At 39.2% G+C, this 24,482-nt stretch overlaps 1 protein-coding gene across 4 annotated transcripts in view; it reads right to left on the minus strand.

The window, feature by feature from the left end:
• The window catches only part of RARB (retinoic acid receptor beta), a gene marked incomplete at both ends in the record, with an annotated part of 333,578 nt that overhangs the window by 97,915 nt on the left and 211,181 nt on the right, over positions 1-24,482 (minus strand). For all 4 annotated transcript variants that reach the window (XM_084248146.1, XM_084248149.1, XM_084248148.1 and 1 more), the window contains one exon: positions 17,529-17,677. In XM_084248146.1, coding sequence (XP_084104272.1) covers positions 17,529-17,677 — 149 coding nt within the window. The remainder of the gene's footprint in view (positions 1-17,528; positions 17,678-24,482) is intronic.

Here is a 24,482-nt window from a genome sequence, read left to right on the forward strand (position 1 = left end):
CGTATGGGTAGGTAGTAATGGATGAAATGTCTTTGCTGAATGAAAGATCAGAAGACTCGTAAGACCTCACCATACTGCCTAGTTCAGTAACAATTCAAAGTCATGAAAAAGACTTCCAGTGTTCTGAAATTCTTAAAATCCACAAAATTCAATACTTCCAAAAGTTACTGTCCAGTTTTTAATTACTTATAAGGACTTGAACTAAATAAATCAACACATTTCACATGGGTGTTGTATTTAAAATTTAAATACAGACAAATTAATACATTGCTTTTGTGTTTTAATCTAGTTTGAGATGTAAAGAAAGGAAATAAAATTTATTTTATGGGCACGGGTTGAATAACATGCATAGTCAGGTTGAGATATTCTTAAATCAACCATTTCAAATATAATAACAAATCTCTCCATCTCACAGCACCATAATAGCATGATAAAGCCAATGAACACATTATGATGGACTCCGTGAGTAATTTTTAAGTAAATACTCATGCATATTTTCTCATTGCCCTTCCCTTGACATGCTGTACTTTACAAAAATTCATGTCCAAGTTCAAAGAGAAAAGAAATAAAAAAACAAAGAAAGACAGGCAACATTTTTAAAAACAGCTCAGCCTTGGAAATATGTACAGAATTTATGCATGTTTCAAGTGCTCTTTCTCCTTTGCCAGAGGGTGTAATTAAAGGTCCATAGACAACTCCAAACTGAAGCCAAAAAGAATTTTGGTGGAAGTCAATTAGAGTTCAGGACCCTCACCATGCACTGGAATAGCTTGTCCAGAAAGGAATACATCTTGGCGGGAACACAAGGAAACACAGAGACAAGAACATCTCACATTAGAACCCACATTCAGTAAAAATAAAAATTCATTCCATGGCCTAGAATCAATATAATGGGATGATCTGACCAGGACAAGGCAGGGGGGCCTGAACTTGGGGCCTCTCTTCTGGAGATGATTTAAGAGTCTACTTCGTTGAAGCCAGGCAAGCTAGGTCTCCCTTAAATCTTCATATTTATATTTTCCCCTTTCTCTTGTCATAGACATTAATTATACCCAAAGTGTATTATTTTTTCTGAGTTACCTGTGACGCAAGAACCCTCTCACTGCACCTTAAGGGTAGACGGTAACCAAAGCTCCCTGCCCCACCATTTAACTCTGTGAGTGTATGCCCTAAACCAGGGCCAGATCAGAGTGGAAACCCACAGTTCTGTCAGTCCTTAGTTCCCACTTATTTTACAAAGTGAATGACAAGACATCCTAGTGCACAAAGATACATATTTTTCCTATAATGGACACTTAAGTACAATCAGCTACTTCATCTGAAACCTAACTGAAGACTCTGCAAAGCAAAATCCTGTTTGCAGCAGATTGGATTTTCCAAAGAAGGGCACAAGGTCACCTCCCATCCCAGACGTTCTAAAGTGATCTTGGCTCTGTCCCCATGGACAGAGAGTCTATGCTTCCTCCCCTTGAATCTGGGTGGATCTGTTGCTTTCACCAATAGAGTATGACAGAAGGGATGCAGTGGGTGTCCAATGTTAGGCAACAAAAGGCCACGTGGCCTCTATCTTGTTTTCTGCTTTTGGACCTCTGAGCCACCATGCAATAAATCCGATGAGTCTGAGCTGCCATCTAGTAAGGAGGCACAAACCAGAATGCACAGTTACATGTGACACTAATCAACAGCCCCAGCTGAGGGCCTGGTCAACAGGCAGCAGATGTGTAACTGCAGACACTTCCAAGTGATTCTACCTTCTCAGACATGGAGACACTGCCAATGGTGAGTCTTTCTAGCTAAGGTCCCAGACAGATGGAGTACAGACAAGTCATCTCTGCTATCTAAATACCTAATCCATGGACTAGATGAGGGAAAATAAAAGTTGCTTTATGCCAAGATTTGCAGTGGTTTATAATGCTGCAATGATAACTGAAAAGACACTGGATGATTAAGGGTCATTTTAATGCTATACAATTGTTACCTCATATGCATATTTTAGAAGTTAAACCCTAAGGAAGAAGGGATTCTGCTCTATCTTGCCTACATAATAAAGTTATTATAAAAAGACAGGAGATACTGTATTTGTAAACCTCAATCAACTTCAGTATGCCTTTTACCTATTAGTAATTATAGGATTTGTCATTTTATAATGAAAAGAAAGTATCTGTTATTTCACTGGTGTATATGACACATGGGGAAAGACCAATATTGGAAATTCAAAACCAGTTCAACTTGAGGCTAAGAAGCGACCTTAATAATTGATAAGAAAACAGTCACCCTTGGCAGACACTAACAAGTCATCTTATCAGGTGGCAAACTGAGCCAAATATTCTTGCAACATCTATCCCAAGTCCAAGAGCAATGGGTAGCAGGAAAGAGACAGCAAGGCAGATGGGAGGGTGCCCCTGTACACTTCTTCATTCACAGGAAAATTTGTTTCCTGAAAATAAAAATGTCATGGATAACGATGTCTATTGAAATTGTCCTTTTCTGTTTCCTGTCTGTTAGGATGTTCTCAGCCAACATTACCATAAACAACATCTCCCCCATCTGCCCCTTAGCCTTTGCCCTGTCACATCATGGACCTAACACAATTATTGGCACAAATGCACTCTAATTCTCTTTGTTTTTTCCCTATCTCTCCCACATATTATTATAGAGTCATTCAACAAACACTTATTGAGTACCTATATCATGCCAGTCTTTGATGTAGGCACTAAAAATACAGAAGTGAGCAAGACTTAGTAAGTCCCTATTTTCAAGATATGAACACATTAGGAAAAAAGAAATCCCATGAATAGACAATGAATTGAATAATTTTAAATATTGTAAGTGCTACAAAAGAAACTTTGACATTCAAGATAGCTGCCAGCACTTTCACATCAATGTAGATACAACAGTCCACAACAGAAAAGTAGTGATTACACAGGAAAGGACAGTTACAGGCCTCTGATGGGTGCCTTGCAGAATGAGAGGTAACAGCTGCCTTTCAATGTTTGGGGGATTTCTCCAGAGAGAGTAGGGAGATTAATGGAAAATAAAATGAGAGCTATGTCATGATCAAATTCACTTTAGAGAGAGGCAATTTTAGGTGAACATAATTTATTTCCTAAATCTATCCTGTGAACTGTGCTTTAAGAACTTGTAACAATTTTCAGCAAAGAAAAATCATATATAAAATAGAAGGCACAGACAAATAAAAGAGTGTTTCTGCCTAAGGTCTTTTACATAAATTTCTTGCTAAGGGCCCAGCAGTGCTTGATATTCATGAGAAGACAACTGCATGGAAGACCATGTGATTATACAAAAAGAAACAATTTGTGGTTATTTTTGGAGCAAGGGGTACACTTTAGTGAAGTTTAACAATATTGTCTATTGTCCTTCTAGACACATAGTATGATTGCCTTTCTCTATTCCATTTGGACTAGGTGGGGCCATAGAATTAATGAATTGCGGTTGAAAGTCACAAAAGCTCCAACAAAGAGAGGATCTTCGTGATGGGGAAAAGAGAGGTTGTATGCATCACAACAAGACTTCAGAATCCAAGAATTACCCAACTCCCTTTTAACTGTGCACCCAAACAACTTGAAGAAAAAGCATCAAGTGTTAAAAAAGATATCAAGTTTTAGAAAATCATCTACCTCATTTTTTTCTATCCAATTTAAATTGGACCCTATAGGTCACAGATTTACTATTTCACAGTGACTAAAATTCTTACATGTAAGTTATCTTCAGTTTCTACCCCTCTTATATGTACATGCCTAAAGTAAATGAAAATGGCCCATCCAATCTGACTGAACCTGGCAATATGTGTTGCTTGAGGCCACGATTATCATCTCTTGTCCAATTTTTTTATTTTGATTAGTGTGTATAATAGAGAACAGGAATACTATTTCTGAAGCCCAGGACTCAGAAAAGTAAGTAAAACAGAATCAAGACATAAGGAATACCTTATCTGGACTCACTGATTCGAAAATAATTCTTTAGGCTTCTTAAACCACCAGGTCAAGATATCACTTCTATGAATTCTCATAGCAAACATCCCACAAGTGTTATGAATTTGAGCTTAAAGTCAAATATCTCCACTGGTGACAATTAGACCCATTTAAGTTGCATTACAAACAATTTTGCGCAGCTCTTCTATCTGCAGAGATAAATACTTGTATGTATGCTATGTTCATGAGATTCAAATGTTTATTTAACAGGCAAGAATTCACACCAAATATTTATTTAAGTAAAAACTATTGCCCACCTAACTCTTATAGCAGACAATTTGGGTGCAAAATACAATTGGATGGGGAATTTTACATTTAATTCCATTTTTGAAAAATATCTGGAATTGGCAGGCTCAATTTCTAATACACTTGCCCACAATTTCTGGCATTCGAATGCTAAGTTTCATACTTATTCTATCACAACACAACAAATATACTACAGCTATGCATGCACTTTAATGTTTTTGATGAAATCACAAATATAATATACTATGCATTCAAATAGAATGGATGCCATTGAAAGCTATCTTATCCAGCAGCAAATCTATAAATTTGCTAATTCAGGGTGCCAAAGAGTAGAAGGGGCATCTAATGCGGTAGGACTTGCTTCTGGAAACTGACAACTATGAAAAAAGATAACATCCCCCCCAAAAAAAAATTATATTATTCTGAAACTAATTCTTCACGTTAATGAGAAGCAATATGAATTAGGGCAGCAGCTTTCAGAAATATTTCTTGGCTAAAACTATGACCCTACTCCCCAAGTCCCCAGATATAGCATAGCTCATCTATTTGAGTCCAACATACAGAAGTGAGATCCAAACTAAAATTCTCATTTCCCCAAGGAGCAGTCAGAGGACCCCTGCTGGGTTTGAGTAATAAGGATAATTTTCATGATTTGGGGGACTTTCCAGGCCAGCATGAATGGTGGTGTTGTGTACTTAGAATGCTGCTATTTTCAGACTTAAAAGCACAGAGGAGAACTAATGTTGCTTGAGCGTTCTAGTTTCTCTAGATTTGTTTAACCATGAAAACGCTTTATAAAACCCAAGTATTCTCCCCCTTGCTGACCTACCTCAGAGATTTCTACTGCTCATTATTTTAAGGCTCACAGAACCTGAGAAGTACATTTTATATGCCCCAGTTCAGAGCTGCAGCCAATATAAAGGATTATTTTTTTTCCAGACACAGAAAAGGCCTCCACAGAAGCAGAACTGAGAGGGTCACTGAAGATTTTGCTTTTTTTTTAATGGAATATTTACTTTGCAAGTCCACCAACCTCTGTTATAAATGAAGCATTACACCAAATCCTGAGAGAGAAGAGAGGCCCATGTGAAAATCCAAGGGCTGCCTCAGGAACACTTGAAAACAAGTTCATCAGTTAAATTTACTGTGTATGTTCTTGCATTCTGATGTGAGTGAATAGAAAGCAGACGCCCCGGCAGATGAGCAACCTTGACTGTGCTGACAAGTTTGAAGGCAAGCTTTGTAAAAAGAGCTCTACCTTGTACACAGTCTGCACTTTGCTACTTTTGAAATAAAACAAAACCAACCCAAACTAAAATGCCCCAGGCCATAGTGCTGGTCACAGAACTGGTGCCAGAAATTTGGGCAGGACTTTGCTAGCAAAGGAATGTCATCTTTTCAATATGAAACAAGGAACAAGGCTCTAATGGGACAGACCTGCCAGCACCCAGCTTTTCCCCTTCAGCCCAGACAATGCCAGCATTATCCAGACAGGAGACACACAGATTGCACAGATGTTTATTTGCTGCTCTAGTTTTTGTTTTCAGGGATGAGTTTTAGGGTCCATGGAACAAAATAGCTCCCACTTTGGCATTGCTTAGTCAGATGACACATCTAGTTGTCTTTCTGAAGCAGAAAAATACTGAACTTTACCTCCCACCCCCTCAAAAGGGCATAGTTCATAAAAGACAAAAGTGAAGTTTCAAATCCAAAGAAACATTTTTGTAAGAGAAACTCAGTATCAAGGAATTATCTAGAAAGATGTGTGATTTCCAGGACATGAGCATTGTGTTGTGCTAGTATGATTCTTGGGCTCAAGGGCACATATTTTTGGTATAACATGAAAATAAATAAAAAAAAACAACCATTTCATCTGGTGCACCAGAAAAGGGACAGCAATCTGTTTTCAAAGCTGGAGAAAGAATTGGCTTTGTAGGTCTTAATGAGAGACATATGTCAGTTTTCAGAAGTTTACTTTCTGAAGGGATTTTCTGAGGTCACTCTGGCTATACGTGGTTTTTCCCTTTGGGACTGACACCAGAATCTAACCCCTGATAAAGTCTAACTCGACTGGGTAAGGCTTTCCCAGTCTCTCAAAATGTCAAAACAGAATATAGTAGGGATAGGGAGAGGATTCGGATCAGCCTTTGAAAAGAGAGTTTGAGAAGGTTCAGAGAAAATTTATTGCAGAGATACATCCACAGACATTGCCATGGTAAATACTTGAGTCAGAAAATCAGATTATAAATCAAGAGCATAGGTGGTAGAAATTGGTCCTGTACGCTCTATCTCAGTTTCCTCACTTGTGAAATGGATGGGAAAAATCCTACTCTAACTACATCTCTAATTATGAGGTTCAAATTAAAACAAAAAACCCTTAGGTAGAAACTGTTAATTGCGGCCTCCCTGGTGGTGCAGCAGTTGAGCGCTGGGTTGCGAAGCTGCCCGCAGCCTCTGCAGCGCTGGTTCAATCCCCAGCCACCAGGCGAGGGTCCCACATGGTGCGCAGACCTCTCCTGCCGCGCCCGCTGCTCCCCTCAGCAGTGTACTTTGTCAGTCTGCTTGTTCTGTTCCCCGTTCTGGCTCTGGTGAACTCTCTCACCCTCCTGCGCTTCTGACTGTAACCAGTACTTGTATAAATAAATAAATAAATCTTTAAAAAAAAAAAAAGAAAGAAACTGTTAATTGCCACCAAACTCATTACTTCTTTCCTTAATAATAGGTCTGGAACTAGGCAAAGGCTAGCCTACATCTTGTGCAATGGTTTAGGCCATGCGGCCAGTTCTTTACAATGATGCATGCCACTCCAGTCCCTGGCTTTTAAGAAGCAAGCACACTGCCACCTCCATGCTCTTTCCCATTCCAACTGTGAGGATATGCTGATGGTAGTGACTTAGGGAACACCAAGCTCATGTGATGGGGGAGACTAACTTTTAAATGCTTAAGAGAGAAGGGGACAACCAGGAATACATGCCCTGTATTACTGATATGTGACAAAGAAATTTTGCATGTGACACTGCACATTCAAGTGAAGGATCTGTCTCCCCAAGATGTCCAAAACAGGCCTTCCCTGGATGTGTCACTTTCACATGTGGATTATTTTGAGCTGAGGCCAATTGAGACTCTCAGGTTCAAAAGAAACTTTTACCACTCCACAAACTAGCAAGTATGGAAATTGAAGGTATTAGCCAGAAATAGGACTTTGACCATAAATAACCTTTCTGTCAGAGAAATCTATCGACAGAGCAGGGCAAACACTTAATTCTGAAGTCTGTTTTTTGTCATATGAGTCACCTTCTCCTCATCATGGGAGTCCTCTCTGTCTCCATGAAGTCTCAGATCCCTACCCCATCCCTTAGTGCAGAATACAGCCCCTCATTTTGCCCCCATTGGCTTTACAATCTACATCAATCTATATTCATGCAGATTTTCCATACATATCTAATTAAATCTGTTATTTTCTCCTACTAATCTGTCTGATGTGAATTTGATTGCTCAACCAGCCAAGAAGAACCCAGCAGGGTAGAGAGAAATTTCCTCTCCATCCCACTGGAGTTTTGTTTTTTATTTTTTAACTGCAGCTAAACTTGGTCTATTTTAATTCCATATGTGAACATATTTGCACTTAAAGGCAATATAAGTAAGATGTTTTAATGTTTCTGTGATGTCCTACACATATGCAGGTGGAGAGACAACCATGCTGAGTGGGAAGACCAGGGGCTTATAGCCATGCCCTGGTGAGGGAAATAAAGGTGCAGTAAATAGGATGTCTTTCCCAGACAATTTTACTCTTATTACTTTTTTCCAAGAGTTTTCCCAGTAGGAGAAGACCCCAGCAGGACCTATAGAATTCAAAGCTCCTTATTTCACCTTTCTAGTGAAAGGTTTAGAAAGGGAGAAAGCTAAAACACTTATTTCCCTAAAGTAACTAAATAATTACCTATGATGGTATAAATTTTATTTAAACAGAAATGATTTTCAGCCATAATTTATATTACCCTCAGGAAACCCTAAAAATATACTTTTACTTCTCTGACAAAAATACATTTTTGTTTTTGTTTGGTATAACTATAATACATTGTCATTATTCATTTTTACATAAGGGTCCCTAGGAATTTGGTGAAAGCAACTTATTTTGTTCCCCATCTTTCCTTTTGCTTTAAATCAGACAATGTAGATTTTTGCTAGTTTTCTTTCACTAAATAAAATTTCATGAAACACACACTTGAGACATTGTTTGTATGCAAGTCATTTTCAAATCAGCAGATTAACTATGAAAACTGGAAACTCTGGTCTCACTCACAGGAGGAATTTAGAAAACCTAAATAAGGGACCAGGAGAAAGACTAATTATAATAAAGCAAAAAATCAAAATCAACAAGCAACTATAAGCCAGAGACACAATGGCGGGGTGGGGTGGGGGTGGGGGCAAGGGGTAGGAAGGATTATGGTAAAAATAAGGGGGGTGGGAACTGTATGGCAACTCTAACCAAGATGAAAAAGCATACATTGTGCAAAAATAAAAAATGTTGTAAAAAACACATAAAATAAAAAAAAAAAACTGGAAACTGTTTCTCTACTGTATAGTACAGGTAAAAACCTTTACGAAAAATTTAACAGAACAGCAGATAAGAATATTTAAAACAAAAAAGAATATTAATATTAAAACAAAAAAGAAGCAAAGTAAGCAATTAAGCAATTGGGAAGATTTAACAATTAAAAAGATTGTAAACCACTAAACCACCAAATAAAATGAGTCATTTCCACCCAATCAACACACACAAACACACACACACATGGTTGCAGGCTAATTCAGAAACCCCCTCCACTCTCTCTTTTTTTTTTTAAGATTTATTTATTTATTTATGCAAGCACTGGGTACAGTCAGAAGCACAGGAGGGTGAGAGAATTCACCAGAGCAGGGAACAGAATAGGCAGACTGACGAAATACACTGCTGAGGGGAGCAGCGGGCACAGCAGGAGAGGTCTGCGTGCCATGTGGGACCTTGCCGGGGGGCTGGGGATCAAACCGGCTCTGCAGAGGCTGCAGGCAGCTTCCCAACCCAGCACTCAACTGCTGCACCACCGGGGGCGGCCCCCCCTCCACTTTCTATTCATTCATACAACAACAGGGGAAAAAAGACATATTATTTTGATTTTTCAACCCAAAATGCATTTCTCAATTTAGGTCATCTGTCCAGAAGAAGAAAAGTATGTTCTTCTGAAGAAATAATTACTGTCATTAAGTCAAATTGTGGTGTTTCCAGATGGGAAGGTAGATTCTAGATGTTAAGATCTTTATTTTTTTTATTATTAAAGCACTAAGATCCCACTGTGTTCTTGAATATATCATTCAGTTGCTAGTTGTTAAGAGTTTATTCAAAGACAGTATCAAAAAGCACACATCTTTTGCAGTAAAGGGTTAACTCTGCGGTGAAGGCAGAAATATTAAGAAAATGAGCTAGACTTTGGACACCAAAGGGCCTGTCTTGTTTATAAAATTTCATAAAACTTTATATGAATGTATCATCACAAACCCTATATAATAAAACATAACTTATAATACAGAGAAAATATGTCAAATGATACTATTTGCATTACCATACTATGTGCATTGCAGCAGCTTCATTACGTGTCATTTTCACTATATTACTATATTAATGAGATCTTATATTTGACTGGGGAAAAAACTTATTCATTGAGGCCCTACTATATGCAGAACACTGTGGTAGGCACTGGTGACAATGCTGTGACAAGAGACCAGCCTCTGCTCTCCTGAAGTTTATAGTCTGACAGACGCTGATATCCAACAAATGACTCTAAACATAGTAAGTTACTAGAGTCATATTAAAATACTATAAAGGAGAAACAGAAAATGCAAAAGTGGGGGGACCTAATCTGGGGGCTCTGGAGAAGGTTTCTCTGAGGAATTATCCATAGTGAGTCCTTAAGGCCTGGATGACCCACAGTTGCTTGCATTGTACTATGTAAAACAAGTGTGGGCAGAATGGATGTGTCCATTTTCCCACATAATTCTTCCTCAGTTATTTCAAGTTCCCTTGCTTTCCAGTCTCGCCTCCAACTTTTGCCTGGAACAATGCCCTTTGCCTTCTTCACATGGCAAGTGCTTACACATCTGTAAAATTGCATCCCAGATGCTCTCTGTGCCCACCCATCCCCCTTATGGTGAGTGTCACAGCACTACAGGTGTGTTTGTACTCTTGCCCACTTGCTCATTTATCCAGTAACTATTTGCTAGGTCCCTATTACTTAACAGGCACTGTTGCATGTACTTTCTGGACATTGAGACAAAATACACAAAAACCATTGATTTCAATACTTATAGCTTGTCTCATAGGTGTTTTTAAATGACTGAATGAAAGAAGAAATTCTCCATTGCTGGCCAATTTTAATAAGAGTGGTTCTTTGGCTCTAGGAGGAGACTTATTCTGTGGTTCAATGACTATAAAATGATCTTGATGGTAGACTTTATAATTCAGTTCTAGCTACGACAGCAAGCTGGCATTGTTCTGTTTTTGTTATAGAGTTTTTAGTAAGTTAATACTGTTCTTGGTGCTTGATACTGCAGCAAACCCTGGAACAGAAGCAACTGTGAGGGTGAGCAGGACCCAAATGTTCTCCAAAGAGAGCATAATGTTCATGTTCATTCATGCCAATTAAAAACAGAAAACAATGTCGTTTTAGATGGCCTTGGTCAAATAAAATCACTAAGCACATTTATAGTATTTAATAGAAGTTCTAAAATTAAGTGCAGGCATCCATCTTCCTGATTGCAAAACTTTTTGTGACTAAACATCCTACTTGCTGTCTGCCAGGAAAAAAACCCAGTCTAGCAGCTCAACGCTGTCAGGGAGATGAGGGCCTCCCTTCTTCAGAAGCAAGGAATACAAAGACATTTGAGAAAACAGACAAAATTAGTCCTGTGGGACTGAGGGCAGTTAGTGGAGTTTAAACTCCTAAAGGCTACTTTTAAATAGAAAGCTACCCACGTGACCCTGAGCAAGCATTTCCTCTGTGCCCTGGTGGAAAAGGCTTGCCATCATGGCTGTCCGTGGCCTAACCCTGGTGATCAACAGTTGGCTCCTGAATCTGGCTTCTGGGTGGGACGTTTCCAACTATTAATGGCAAAGCAGAGAGACAAGGACAAAGCCCCACCTGGGAGCACACTTGTGGGTGCGTCCTGTCTGTTACCAACTGTCTCTTTTTGAGAAAGACCACCTTGAAAGTACTTTTCTTCTATGTTTTGATGTAAAAATGTCCTTTCTTTTATGAAAGGATCAAGTCAATAGGATTGCTTCTCTTATTAAGTATGCTTCCACTTGTTTTTATTTTTAATTTGTTGCTCCATGCAACCCCCAATCTAGATCATAACACATCACTGCTTCCCAACTTCTGTTTTAATGTGGCTGAAGCAGTGGGGTATTTTCGAACAGGCCTAGGGTTTCTAGAAAACCCTATGAGCTGTGTGACCTTGGCCAAGCTCCTTAACCTCTCTGACCCTCCACTTCCTTTTCTGTTAAATAGGGTTCAAAAGCCTTCCCTCAGAACTGTTGTGAGAACTGAGTGAGATATGAATACAAAATGCCCAAATGCCTGGTATAGAAAAGGTGTCCAACTAAGGCAGGTTTTATCTCCCTCTACCTGCAAACACTGGGGAGTCCCACTCCATATAAGCCATCCCTAACAAGAGATTAGTGCAATTATTGGGTTCACTATTTTAGAATTTATATTTGGTTTAGGATTGGGTTCAAGCTCGTGGATTTGCGGTCATTTTGTAGGTTTGCTGAAATCCAGAGAAAGTAATGGGCACAGCAGAGAGGAAGAAATGGCTTCAGAAATCAGTTTCTGATCTAAAATGCTTCCTCCGATGGCCATGAGATCTTACCTGATCCCATTAAATCAGGTACCCCTCAGTCATCCTTAATCAGACCATGTTGTCCACTTTCTTCTAACTGAATTGTTCATCCCCTGCCCCTTGTATGAGACAATAATTTCTAGGTGCAGCTTGTCTATCAAGTTAACTGTTGAAGTCTCAGTGCCTGACATAGTGAAATTCAGAAGGAGTTCACTAAATATATGCTGAGGGATAGCCATAATTGACAGGAGGGTGACTATAGTTGTCAGAAGAGACTCACACATGAAACCCGTGAATATCAGGAGATAGTAGATAATTGAAAACCTGCTCTGCTCTGCTCAACCCTCTTGCAAGGAGACTGCCACATCCCCCAGGAGGCAGTCTGACTTTTTCACCCACTGAATCTAGGCATGACCACCTAACTTGTTTGACCAATGGGATATTAGCAAATGTTACGCTAATCATAGAAGTCTACATGTTGGTGCTAATCCTCTCCTGCTGAAGGAAACCGATCCACCGCCATCTGAACAAGTCCTGGCGAGAATAATGGATGACTAGCAAGAGGGGAAGAGGGTTCAGTCATAATGCCCAGACCCTCATCATGTGAGTGAGCCATCCTAGGTCACCTGGGCCAAACCAAGTCAGCCCAGACAAGACGACTGCACAGAACTGTAACAAATAATGAAAGTCTAATATGTTAAACCAACACGCATTTGGGTCATTTGTTAAGCAGGAAAAGTGAAGTGATGCAGCAGATCATAGAATACATTCCACAAACTTCTCCCTAGTAAAATGCCAGGTGTCTTTGGAAGTTTTACTGATAAGGAAATTGCTAATTTTCCTCACGTTGGCTGACACGGAAGTGGGAGCTGATTGTGAATGAAGAGGTGGAAGAAGAGCAGACAGGGAGAGTACTCTGGAAGTTCTCAAGCCAAGGAACCCTCAGCAAGTGGGCACTGATTCCTGTTAGCAGTGGGAGGGGGAGCAGCAGTCCCAGGTCTACAGGCCACCAAAACCACCTGGTTGACTACTTTGGGCATGAGTTCTTTGGGCCATCAGATTCTGAGTTTTTGAAATTGTGAGACGGGACATATTCACCATGTATAATGGCAAAGGTCTGGAAACTATGATGCAAGGGCCAAACTTTTACATGTTATCTATGGCTCCTTTTCTGCTATAGGGCACAGTTGAATAGTTTCAACAGAGACCATATGGTCCTCAAAACCCAACATATTTACTGTCTAGTTCTTCATAGAAACAATTAGCCAACCTCAGTATTAAAGGAGACTTCATGGAATGGCTGGGTCTTAGTGGAAAGGTACAGTGTTTACTCTGATCTGAAGGAATGAGGAATTGCTGAACAAACATTATAAGAAAGAATATTAGAATTATAATTATTGTTACATCATTGTGGGCAAAAGTTATTGTAGTAAGTTAATGATAAACCAAACAACTAAGATATATATGACTTACTATGTGCCAGGTACTTTTCTACATACTTTATTTTATCCTCACAATAATATCATGGTAATAAGTAGAGGTAGGTAGTATTATTATCTCCCTTTTCCACATGAGAACAGAGAGAGAGAGAATTATAGATGTCTGTCCAAGCTCACAAAGCTGTCAAAGAGCTTAGCCAGGATTAAAATTCTTGTATTCTCACTCTAGACTCCATACTTTTTGAGAGTCACAAAAACGGAAATATGAAATGCAACAGTCAAAATTGTGCATAAATTCTAGCTATGAGGAATGAGACTGTTTCTTAAAGATGCACGAAATCAGTGTTACTACTGTATATTGGTAAACTTTCTTGGTTAACCACACTACAGTATTTGTGTATTCTTTGTTGCCTGCAAAAAGAAAAAGATTGCTATTACTCAGCTGGAAATCCCCTAATGGGGCACCCCTATGATGTAGCTAGTGGTTCTGTTGCCATAGTGATGTTGTGTCAACACAGTAGCAACTGGCCATTCCCAGAGGTGGACCGCAACCCATTCCTGAAATTCTCAGGCTGAGACTGCCACCTGGTTCCTAAGAATACAAAAGATTCTCTTCTCCTAACAACAGCCAATAAGGTCACCTGATCATGACAGGAAGAAGTCCCTGTAGGCATTACTTCTTAAAAATACAAACTGGATTCATTTTGGAAGTCTTACTTTAGAGCAGAGGTTCCCATATTAGTGACCTTTGATCTGCAGACAAAGGATGAGTCAGTACATATTGGTCAACTAGTACCCACAGGGTATCTGCTGGCAATCCAAAATGTACCTTGAACAGGACCTGTCATCAACAACCCAGTTAAATATAAGAAGACTTTCAGAAGAGAAGTTACTTCTTGATTCACTACCTTATTATCACAAGAGAAACATACCTAATAGATAGTCTCCAGTAAGATTAACTTCTTACAAACTCACAGAGCTTAAATTGATAAACCTCTTCTAGAGGGTATTTGGGCAATTTGTATCAATGGCCTTAAAAATGTACAAAGTCACTGACCTAGATATTATACTACTAATTTATTCTAAGGAAATTACAGAGATATTCCCAAGACTATACATTAATTTATAATAAAAAAATCACTGTAAACACACTAGTTGTACAATAGGGTATTCATTAAACTAATATAACCAAACCTACTTCATTAATGTTATAACCATAAAAATTATGCAGTGACCTAAATTTTGATTATTGAAAGATCACTAAATTTAAAAGCAGGTTAAAACAAGTATATAACAAATTCTATTTTTTATAAGAACAAAAACAACAACACATACAAGCTTAGAGGAAAATAGACTGAACAAGGGTATTTCTCCAATGACTGAATTATGGCTGCTTCAATTTTCTATTTTTTTATACAACAAATTATGCATTATATTGGTAGCTTTTAAAATGATAACAAAAGTTGTATTAATTTTTTTTCGGGTATATTTCATTCTTTTGACTGATACATTATAGTCTTACCTACTCATGGTTTTCAATTCCATGAATTTCGTAACTATATTTTCTCAGTAAGCAAAATGCAGGCCAGTCTTTCTCCAAAACCAGGAGGAAAGACAGTCTACATTTTCAGAGGCCCACTGGCAATACAAAAATTCTCAGATTTGACAACTGCCTGGCAAGCTCCTCTGACCTTCCTGGACTAACAGCTCTGTTAAAAAGACATCGCATAACATGAATCTTGACCATTTAACTGAGTTGACCAAAGCTGCTTGTGCTGGTATGGGTTCTGTTTTTGTTTGAGTTTTTCCTAAAAAGAATCCTGAGTCCCAAATTAGAATAAGAGGCCAGGGAATTAGCTGACTAAGAACTGATTAAAACAGTTTGTACTGTACAGATTGTGAAACAGTTTAATATGTAGGGTCTGGAATCTGCCACGAGAAGAGACATGTTTGATAATATCTGTTCCTTAGACGTAATGGGAGCAGGTAAGCTGAGTTACAACATACCTCATTAAGATTTCCGAACATAAGATGACTGAAAAGTTTTCTGAAATAAAGGAGTGTTTTTTAATTTAACTTTCAAATGAGCATCAGAAAATGATTTATTTATATATTGGACAACAAATGGAAAAACTGAACTGGCATTCTGCTAAAACCATCTTAAATATCAGAATAAATTTCAGTTTGTTCAGCTAGGGGTTACTAATAATAAAGCAACAGTTAGATGGACAAATATTTTGCTTTTTATTTGGCTGCCAATTGGTCACTGCTACCATTCTTGGCCACAATATCTGTAGCTACTCTAAGAAAGAGCATCCTTTGAAAATAACCAATAAAATCCCAGAGTCAGAAAGATAGCCTTGAATTAATTTTCCCAAACTGGTCTTAAATTAAACTTGTTTATGCAAATTATTTAAAAGGAGACACTCACAGAACTTCTCTGAGGGGCTAAGTGACATTTATTCGTCAATAAAGGCTCCATCTTTAAGCATCTATTGCAAACCAGACCGTGTGTGAGGTGTTGGCCAGCAGAGCTAGGCTCCACTTTATATTCACAGGAAATTAGACCTGGAGTGTGTGAGAGTGAATGCAAAAATGATCTCAGATTTCAAGAGGTTGGAACATAAACTCAACTTCTTACTGAGAGGAGCTACAAAATCCCATTACAAGGGGCAGGGATATATGACTGGCCACATGATTTGCTTTGGCCAATATGGCAGAAGGGACAATGTGTCACTTGTGAGCTACACCTCCAGAGACCTTGAGCACCCCTGTTCTCTCTTCCAGAAAACTGCCTCTGTGAATGAGCTAAGGTCAGCCTGGTGGGAATGAGAGGCCCCCAGAAAAAGGACAGAGGCTCCCCATCAACAGGGAGCATGCCCAGAAGCAAAGACTAGCTAACCAGAGATGCACATGGAGCATAGCTAAGACCAGAGGCACCCTCAGAGGAGCCTGGCCCAAGGAGTTAACCCATAGAATTGGAGTTTAATTAAAAGATTATTGTTTTAAGCCATTCAAATGAAAGACAATTTGTTACAAAGACTGGCTAACTGATCATACGATAACAACAAATGCTAAATCTGATAAGCCAAATATAAAATGCCATGGCATACCTGTAATATTATTCCAACATGTTTTACAATTACCAAGCAAACAAGAAATTTAGATATACGAATAGCAGAGCTGAAACATCACCCCCAAAAGAACTTAAAGGACCTGTATATTGAGGGTAGGCTTGGCTCAAGAAAGTCATAGCTCCTTTGAGAAATTTTCCATGGATGAGTAGTATTTGTCTGTGAAGTCATTCTTTGTTTCTTTCCTCTCTTTAAAAAAATAAGAAGCTCTTTTACTCAATTAAGCCTACTGGACTCGATAACAATTGTCTAACTTGATTCAAAGCAGCCATATCCTCTCTGACACATGTTCAACCTCCACTACTTTGTAGGCTGGAATTTTAAATCCAGCTCCCCTGAATTTATGACACACACACACACAGTAGCAAGTCCCTACAGGCTGGAAATCAAACTGTAATTCAAAGGCCACAGGGCTGAGGAAACAGCTAGAAGATAAATCCCAATTTCAACCTTGGATTCTCTGCAAGTTGATTCAGTGGATTGTCAGTCATACTTAAAAATAAAATAAAACTACAAAGACATCAGACAGCATGTTCTAAAGAGAAACAGAATGATGCTTTTCAGGACTTCTTCAAAGGGCTCTTGTTGCCTGAAAGAAACTGTTATATGGAGTATTTTAAAGGCCCTAGATCATTTGACCCCAATCAGTCACTTGGGGGAGTTTCTGAATTTAAAACTAATGAGATATAAGGAAGAAGTGAAGACCACTGAATACAACCTGGGTGACCATACTGACCGGGGGTGACATGAAGCGACTCATTTCTGAAGTTGGGCAGGTCACCCCCGGAGGACACATGAATGAAGCACGTGAACAAACCGGCCACAGGGGTGTGGGTACTCACCTTGCAGCCCTCACAGGCGCTGACCCCATAGTGGTACCCCGATGATTTGTCCTGGCAGACGAAGCAGGGTTTGTACACTCGAGGGGGAGGCAGTGGAGATGGAGGACTGGGGACCAGTTCCTCAGAGCTGGTGCTCTGGGTCTCAATGGCTATAATGGAGAAGGAGCAGGAGGAAAAAGAGAAAAAACATTTCAGTTCATTTGTTTTCCACCAGTGCATTCTGCCCCCATTCGGCAGTAACAGTTGTTGGGACAGGCCACAGAAAAGCGTCACTGGAGGCACAACAGCAGGGACACGACATTGGTGTGGTGCTCTACACTGGGCACAGTGGGGGGGATGGTTTTGATCACCATTTTGACTTCAAAAGAAACAAAGCCTGAGGAGCACAGGAGCTTGTCAGGATCAACAGGGTCAGAGTCTGATCTCCACACTGCAAGCCCAGACTTCTCCTCATTCCTACCCCAGCCCCCTCCAACGCCCCACTTCTAAAATACGTAGCGTCCCTGAAGTGACTTTTTTGATCTGTTGCTCACTTAACCAAAAGTATATGTCCTTAAGACAAATGAAGAAAATGACCAAAGCAGCTACTCTATTTGTCTACACTGAGACCTCTAGCTTGTGGCCAGACTGCTCTCCACTAATAACTGTATCGGTATGACTTTTGCTCTTCAAAGGCTGCACTTGAGACTGTACTAGAAAATACAATACAGGCACCAATTCAGACCCACATTTTCACCAAATTCTCAGATGAACAAATGTACAATTGATGTTTGAGAAGTACTGGGTTACACTAATGGTACAGAATGACACAGAATCACATTGTTCTCTACTCTGGATTTAAAATATACAATTCCCCATCTCATTTCTAACCCCTCAAATTCCATGGGGAAGGGGAATTCATAGAATTTAAGACCTAAGTATTGTCCCACTCCTAACTTCCCAGATTTATGTTCAAAGTCAAAGCAGGAATAGGTCCTATTCCCTTCACAGGCAAAGTCACAAAGTGTAATATAAATAGAGAAGGTAATTGGAAGTCATCAAATAATGTTCCAGAAGCTTAGAATCTTCAATTTACAATTTATAGTATATTTCCTTGAAAGTAATATTTCCAGTTGTTCCATTTCCTACAACTTCCAGACTAGAAACCCTAATGACTGGATTGTCCTATAGCCACTATTTCCATAAATTAGGTCAACTCTCCCTCCTAACCACATGAATCCACCTCTATCTCCCAATTCTGCTGCCACACCAGGCTAGTAATTTGCCTTGACAACTGCAATAGCTCTTTACTGGTCTTCCTGTTCCCTACCCACATCCCACGGTCTATTCTTTAAACACACAGTCGCGATAACTGTTCAAAAAGTTAAAACCAGTCCACCTCGCCCTTCTTAAGCCTTCCATAGTCACCAATGATATCAAAGTCAGACTTCTTACTGTGTATATAAAGCTCTTCATAGTGTGTCCCTTAGTTACACCATTGATGACTGATTTTTTTTCAATGATTCTCATTTATTGAGTTCTAAACCCTATCTTCTATTCCATCTCTTTAGTAGGTCAACAACTTAAGTTTACAGCACTAACATTTGCCCAACCTGAAAATTCTGACTTTAATATCTCTGGTTCCTTTTCACCCTCTTATATTTCAGAGTAAATATGACCTCCTCAGAAATGAGTTCTTTAAAGAAAATGCCTCTTCCCACTCCTGGTCACCATACCCCATTACTTTCTTTTATTTTCTATGTGTCTATAAAAACCTGTGTATAATTTTATATTCTGACTCTGCCAGTCCCCAAGGATGGGTTTCATGAGGCCAAGGAACTTTCCTGCATTATTTACAACTGTGTTCCAGGCCTAGAAAAGGTTCTGGCACATAGTTGGTAAGTAATCAATACAGCTTTGTTGAATTAACACATGAACTTCTTCCTTTTCCTTTTTTTCCTTATATTAAACACTAAGTGCCCTTCTAAGTTGCTAAATTGATAAAATTATAAACCAAATAACTTTCTTATACTCATTTGCCTCCTTAAAAAAGTAATTATCCCTTTGGAATAGAGCCAACTATAATTATAATAATTTTGTAATACAGAAAAATCTTGGAACAAACTCATCAGAGTAGTGCAGGTCTAGTAGATAAATCTATTAGTCTTTACTGGTTAGAACTGAGGTATCTGGGACAAAGACAGCCCTTACTCTAGAGAGCTTGGCACCATCGTGGAAAGGCTGGCATTTGAGATGTCACTAGTGCTTATCAGATCAGGATCAAGCTGTAAATGCAAAAGCATGCCTCAAACTAAGCTAATCAGCTGCTCTGAGAGCACATGAGTAATCATGACATCAAGAAAACAATAGCTGTTTAAAGTACAAAATAGTATATTGCTCTTAGTTAGAGACCTAAGAAAATAAACACACACAGCATCAGTCACGATCTTTTCACTCAGAGAAAACCATTGCTGTCATCCTGGCATGCATCCTTCCACTTTTCTATGCAGGAAAAAGGTTTTAGTTTGTTTGCTTGTTTACTAGAGTGGAATTATACTGTAGAGTTTGCTTGGGACTTTGTTTAACTTATTATGTCATAAGTTTATTTCCCTGTCATAAATAGTTTTCTTGTAAAACATTCCATTATGATGAGCATCTTTGTAGCTAATCTGGCTTTTTCCTTAGAATAAATTCTCAGAAGCGGAATCACTATTTCAAAAGCTATGGTTATTTAAAAAAAAAAAAAAGTATTACTTTTAAATTCATGGTGAAAAGTTGACTTGCAGAAAGGCTACAGCAATTTACACTCCCAATATCAACATAAGCTAGCTAAGCCCTCTCCTAGAAGCCTCCCCCATTTTTTGGATACGTTTTATTTGTGTGCCTCAACTTCCACCCCACTGTTTCAACAACTCTGACAGAGTCCTGTCGTCACCACTATAATCAATCCTGTGCTGTGCTCTCCACAGCAGCAACGTGTGGAGTGTGTGTTTTAATGTTCCACTTGCTCTTGTGGAACAGCTAATCTGGCTTGTCTAGGAAACTGTAAATAGAATTCTTTTTGGGCTGGATTCAGCTGTCAGAACTATGCCCTGAATTTCAAAAGTGGGTGGTGATTTCCATAAATATGCCATTTCAAATACAAGCACTGAAGGGTGGCCAGCATTTCCCTCTTGCAAAGAGAGGAAACAGAACCCTGTACAATACCCAAGAAACATGGGGCATCATACACAAAATGGGAAGACTCCAAAATCCTAAAACTATTTTCTAGAAATTGATTTAAGTCATTTTTCTATGGGTGAGCTTCATTTATAATGAATGAATGAATCCAGAAGGCTTTTCCTGTATAGTTGCTATGAATGAAACTGTTCTGTTATGAGCAAGCAATAGTGAGGGCTCTGGATTTTTATTTATTAAGACTGTGGTGATTTCACCAGTAGTGCTCTGAACTTCCCATATTTGTACAAAGACACTTATGTGTACAATTTCTTATTTCATATCAGACACTGTGTTACACGCTATGGGCATGCATGGTAAATTTGGCCTCACAGAAAACAAGGCAGCAATGAGAATATGACACAGTGGTTCTCAAACTTGGTTGTTTATTAGAGCTACCAAAATATTTTTAAATATTTTAATGCCCATTTTGTATGTAAAACCTACTATGCTAGAATGTCTGTGAATGGAAACCAGCTATCAGTGTTATTTACAAAAAAATCTCCCAAGTGGATACAAATAGCAGCAGTTTAGGAGCCACTGAAATATTGTAATGATTTAAAAGGCTATATATGCCTTAGTCAACCCAGGAGAAATCAAGAGAGACTTCTAGGAGGAGGAGATCAGGCTGTGTTTCAAAGGATGAATTGGTTCTATTGTGGTTTGCAATTTGAATTCTATGAACGTCGTAAGAAAATCCCACACAAACCTAAATTGCAAAGACTTATAAATGACAAGAAATCATTATCTTCAGAAAAATTTTCCCACCGGTAGAAGAATATTTGACTACGTCTATTTAAATATACCCTCAAAAAAACTGATAACCTAAAGTCCTCTATGTGGCCTATGACACTAAGAACAATGCAAACCAAAAAAGGGTAAGAAAATCTAATGTTGTGGTCAGATTGCCAAATCTAGCTTTAAGCAAATCACAATAAACTCTAGAATTATAACCAGGATATGACATCAACAGAAGAACAGATTCCTACTTTAATGTAACCTCTGGCTTTTTCTTTTTTTTTTTGGTAATGTGGCAAAGTTTATTAGTGGCCCTTTTCCATTTTTGTCTCCCAATGAGAGACAAGGGAGAGATAAAGCCTATGGCTCCCATTTCACTAGTCATTTTGGTATTTAAGGTAGTTACAGAGCGCTTGGCCATTGATCTGTTCACTGTCATCCTGCTTAAATCAATAATCTATTAGTTCCTTTAAATTAGAGTTAGATTCATCAAATGCCCTGGAGAGGCCTTAAACATTTTGTTCCTTACTCCAGGCTAGCACAATCAGTCCATGGAATGATAAAATTTTTGTTCGAAAACTCTGCAGGCTCAGCAGACAACGCATCCTGTATTAGCTCATTCAGCGATCTCAGGCAGTCCAAAAAAAGCAGTTTTTAGACTTCCCAGGGGGAAAAGAGGATGTGTCATTCAATAAAACAACTGCACTCAAGCTATCCTGATGTGATTTCAGTTTGGGAAAGCAGTCTTTGAGGACTAATTCGGATCTGCTTTTTGCCTCCTGCTTTTATTTATTTCCTTGCTTACTTATTGATTTATTCTGTTCTGTTTGATGATTACATCCCCAACAAGCAGCAGCTTCCACCGTGGCATCCAAACCGCTAGCCAGATGGGCTGCCTTGCTTGGTCAGGGAATGGCCATGTCAGAGCAACTCCTGCTCCTCGAGTGGCTTCTTGGCTTCTTGGGTCCTTGCCCAGAGCAGAGTCAGCACCCAAGGTGCTGAGAGGGCTTCTCTGGGTTGCCAACATGCAAATGGAGATGGAGAGCAGAACCAAATCTGCATGAACAGAAGCTTCTAGCCTTTACTTTAAACCTCTCCATGCCCCTAGTGTAGAGATGGCGGCCACTGAGGAAAACAAAGCTAGTGTCACCTTCCTCACAGAGAGTTCATTATAGGTATTGTAGTCTTTAAACCAATGCTCTTCAAAATGGGAGCCAGATCAGCAATCAGCAGAATTCCGGGGGTAAGGTGGGGAGGTAGGTATTACTGTAAATTAGTGATTACCTGACTATGGTAAAGGACTATTTCTTTTTGTTTCTTCCTCATGATTTAATAATATTCAATTATATATATAGATAGACATATACTTAGTAATTAATTTTTGTATGACTATGTACTTTTCCTAATATATCTTATAGATATAATGAACATATACAATGAATTTGTAGGAAAAACTAAATTTACATAATGACTCTCTAGAAATAAAAGGAATTAAGAAAAAGACGTCCAAGGGCTTCCCTGGTGACGCAGGGGTTAAAGTCAGTGCTATCAAGTTATTGCCAGCCACTGGGATATGAGTTCTATCCAGTTCCATCCCAGGCCAGGGAGCTAACCCACATGGCGCAGCAGACCTCTCCTGTCTGGCCCCACTGCTCCCCTCAGCAGTGTATTTCAGTAGATCTGCCTGTTCTGCTCCCCAATCTGTCTCTGGTGAATCCTCTCACCCACTGTACCTCTGGCTTACACCCCAGTTCCTATAAACATAAAATAAAACAAATCTTTAAAAAAAAAGAAAAAAGAAGATGTCCAGACTACAAGTTACAACTTTACAAAAAAGATTTACCAGACATGAATGAAATTACTGTCAAATTGCTACAAAAACGTTTGGAAATACTTGCTCTTAATTTTCACTCTTATCTCATTGTGGATTATCTCATTGTGGATGGACAACAGGCAGTCTAGGAATGGGCACTGGTCTGCAACTGGCATTTTGAGAAGCACTACCCTCAAGGACTTCAAAACTCAGAGGGTGTTTGCAGACAAAACAAAAACAAACTGACCTGATGGACAGCTCCACTGATTGAGAAGGTGCAAAAGCAGAATACCAGGGATAAAGCTTTCTTAAACACTGGCCTTACCACCCCCTCTGCCCCCCAACCCCCGCAAAAAAGAATGCTATTGCCTCTTAAGAAGACTTGGCACTTACAAACCTAACTCACCTGAGAAAACACAGTATAAATGTCGTTGTTGTTATAACACACCTGAGTGTCATTTAAACACACAGCAAGTCTCCAACAAAAGCTCCCTTCACAATTCCTAACATGCTTGGCATTTTTCTAAAGGTTAGATGAAGTAGCAGATAACATTTTTAAGAGAGACCCCAATACACTACTTTTTTCTTTGTGAGAACTAATTTACTGCTAGCTAAACCATGTTGACAGATATCAGGATTTTATGTTGGGCAAGATTAGAGGCAGGCTGGCACCACGCATTATGAAGGCTCTGTCTTTTTACTAAACCTTCCATGATTAAGACAGTATTTTAATGCACTCTCCGGGCAGCTGAGCCTTAAAAGAAAAAGGAGTTGTAAAGCAAAAGGCATTTCCTGCATGGCCCCAGGGGAATTTTGAGCCCAGAGCTCCTACCCAGTGGGAGGGAGTAATTTCAGCTAATTAAGGGAGAATAGCAAAGTGTTGCATTTGGTCAAAACATTCAGTTGGGCTTCATTTTTGTTGGCACCAAAGACAGTCGGTCTGGATTTTTCCCCCCCTTTTTTTTTCTGTGGATTCACGGCAGGATTGCAAGGCCCACAGCTCACATACATTAGGGAGAAAGTCAAAGGAAACGCCAAAGTTCAACTAAAGTACAAGTAATTAGAACCAGATTCTCCGCTGCATCCATGTGCGCATGCGTGTGCGAGCGCGCGTGTAGACATTTTATTAAAATATAATTTACACGCTTCCAAACTTGAGGGGTGCGGGGAGGGCTGTGTACTGTCTGTCGCTCTTTTAATTTTCCTGT

The sequence above is a fragment of the Talpa europaea genome (assembly GCF_964194135.1).
Source record: "Talpa europaea genome assembly, chromosome: 11".
Classification (NCBI taxonomy): Eukaryota; Metazoa; Chordata; class Mammalia; order Eulipotyphla; family Talpidae; genus Talpa; species Talpa europaea.